The sequence below is a fragment of the Volvox carteri genome (genome assembly GCF_000143455.1).
Source record: "Volvox carteri f. nagariensis unplaced genomic scaffold VOLCAscaffold_13, whole genome shotgun sequence".
NCBI lineage: Eukaryota > Viridiplantae > Chlorophyta > Chlorophyceae > Chlamydomonadales > Volvocaceae > Volvox > Volvox carteri.
The window spans coordinates 559,976-560,769 of record NW_003307556.1 but is presented as its reverse complement, the minus strand read 5'-3'; the positions used below and the strand labels follow the sequence as shown (position 1 = coordinate 560,769).

General features: G+C 55.4%; 1 protein-coding gene across 1 annotated transcript in view; it reads left to right on the top strand.

Annotated features, from left to right (window-relative positions):
- The window catches only part of VOLCADRAFT_89514 (uncharacterized protein), a gene marked incomplete at both ends in the record, with an annotated part of 25,099 nt that overhangs the window by 13,250 nt on the left and 11,055 nt on the right, over positions 1-794 (top strand). The window contains one exon of the mRNA XM_002949209.1: positions 476-518. Coding sequence (XP_002949255.1) covers positions 476-518 — 43 coding nt within the window. The remainder of the gene's footprint in view (positions 1-475; positions 519-794) is intronic.

Below are 794 nucleotides of genomic sequence, written 5' to 3'. Positions count from 1 at the left end.
CTGCCACAAGCTGGTTTCAGACTGTCCATGTTATCGCCACACTGAGAAGAGCTAAAAAACATCGTTACATATTCATTTTATAGTTTTCGCAGCTTTCCGCAGTTTCCGCAGCCTTTCCGCAAAGGGCCTCCCGATTACGAAAAGTTTCCGCAGACCTGGTCAAGTTTCGGCTCGTTCCCTGACGGGGCATTCGTTCATTCTTGACCAAAGCAAACGGCTCAGAAACTCCGCAGACGCAATGCCCCAAACATTAAGAAGAAGAAGAATTAGATAATACAGAAGACAAGGATAGGCATGCCGCAGTTGCCGCTCTTGAAGTCAGTGAAGCCAGCGATTTGAGCGAGGTTGAGGATCCCCCGGCGAAGCGGCCACAGACTACTGCAGCAATCAGCGACTCAGATGCTGACCAGCTTGATTCTGACGAGGAAGGGCCGCCGCCCCAAGATGTCGCCACGGCACCACCTCCACCTTCAAGGGTGGGTGCTTCGCAGCACACGCCGCTGGTGATTCAAAAGCAGGTGCGGCGCCAGCAAACACAGCGTGTGCTGAAAGGCCAAAGCGATGGGAGCTGGCGGGAGAACGAGGGAGTGTGTCGCTTCCAGGCGCACTGGACAGCTTTGTTCGAATGGGCTGAGTGTGTTGCGCCGGATGTGGAGGCTGGCGAGGTGCACGACCGTGTCCGGTGCGGTCCCTGCTCCCTCAGCCGGCGGCGGGAAATCACGATGGATGCCTGGCAGGCCACACTAAAAAGCCACGAGCTCACCAAAAAACACCAAGAAGCTATGTGCAACCAT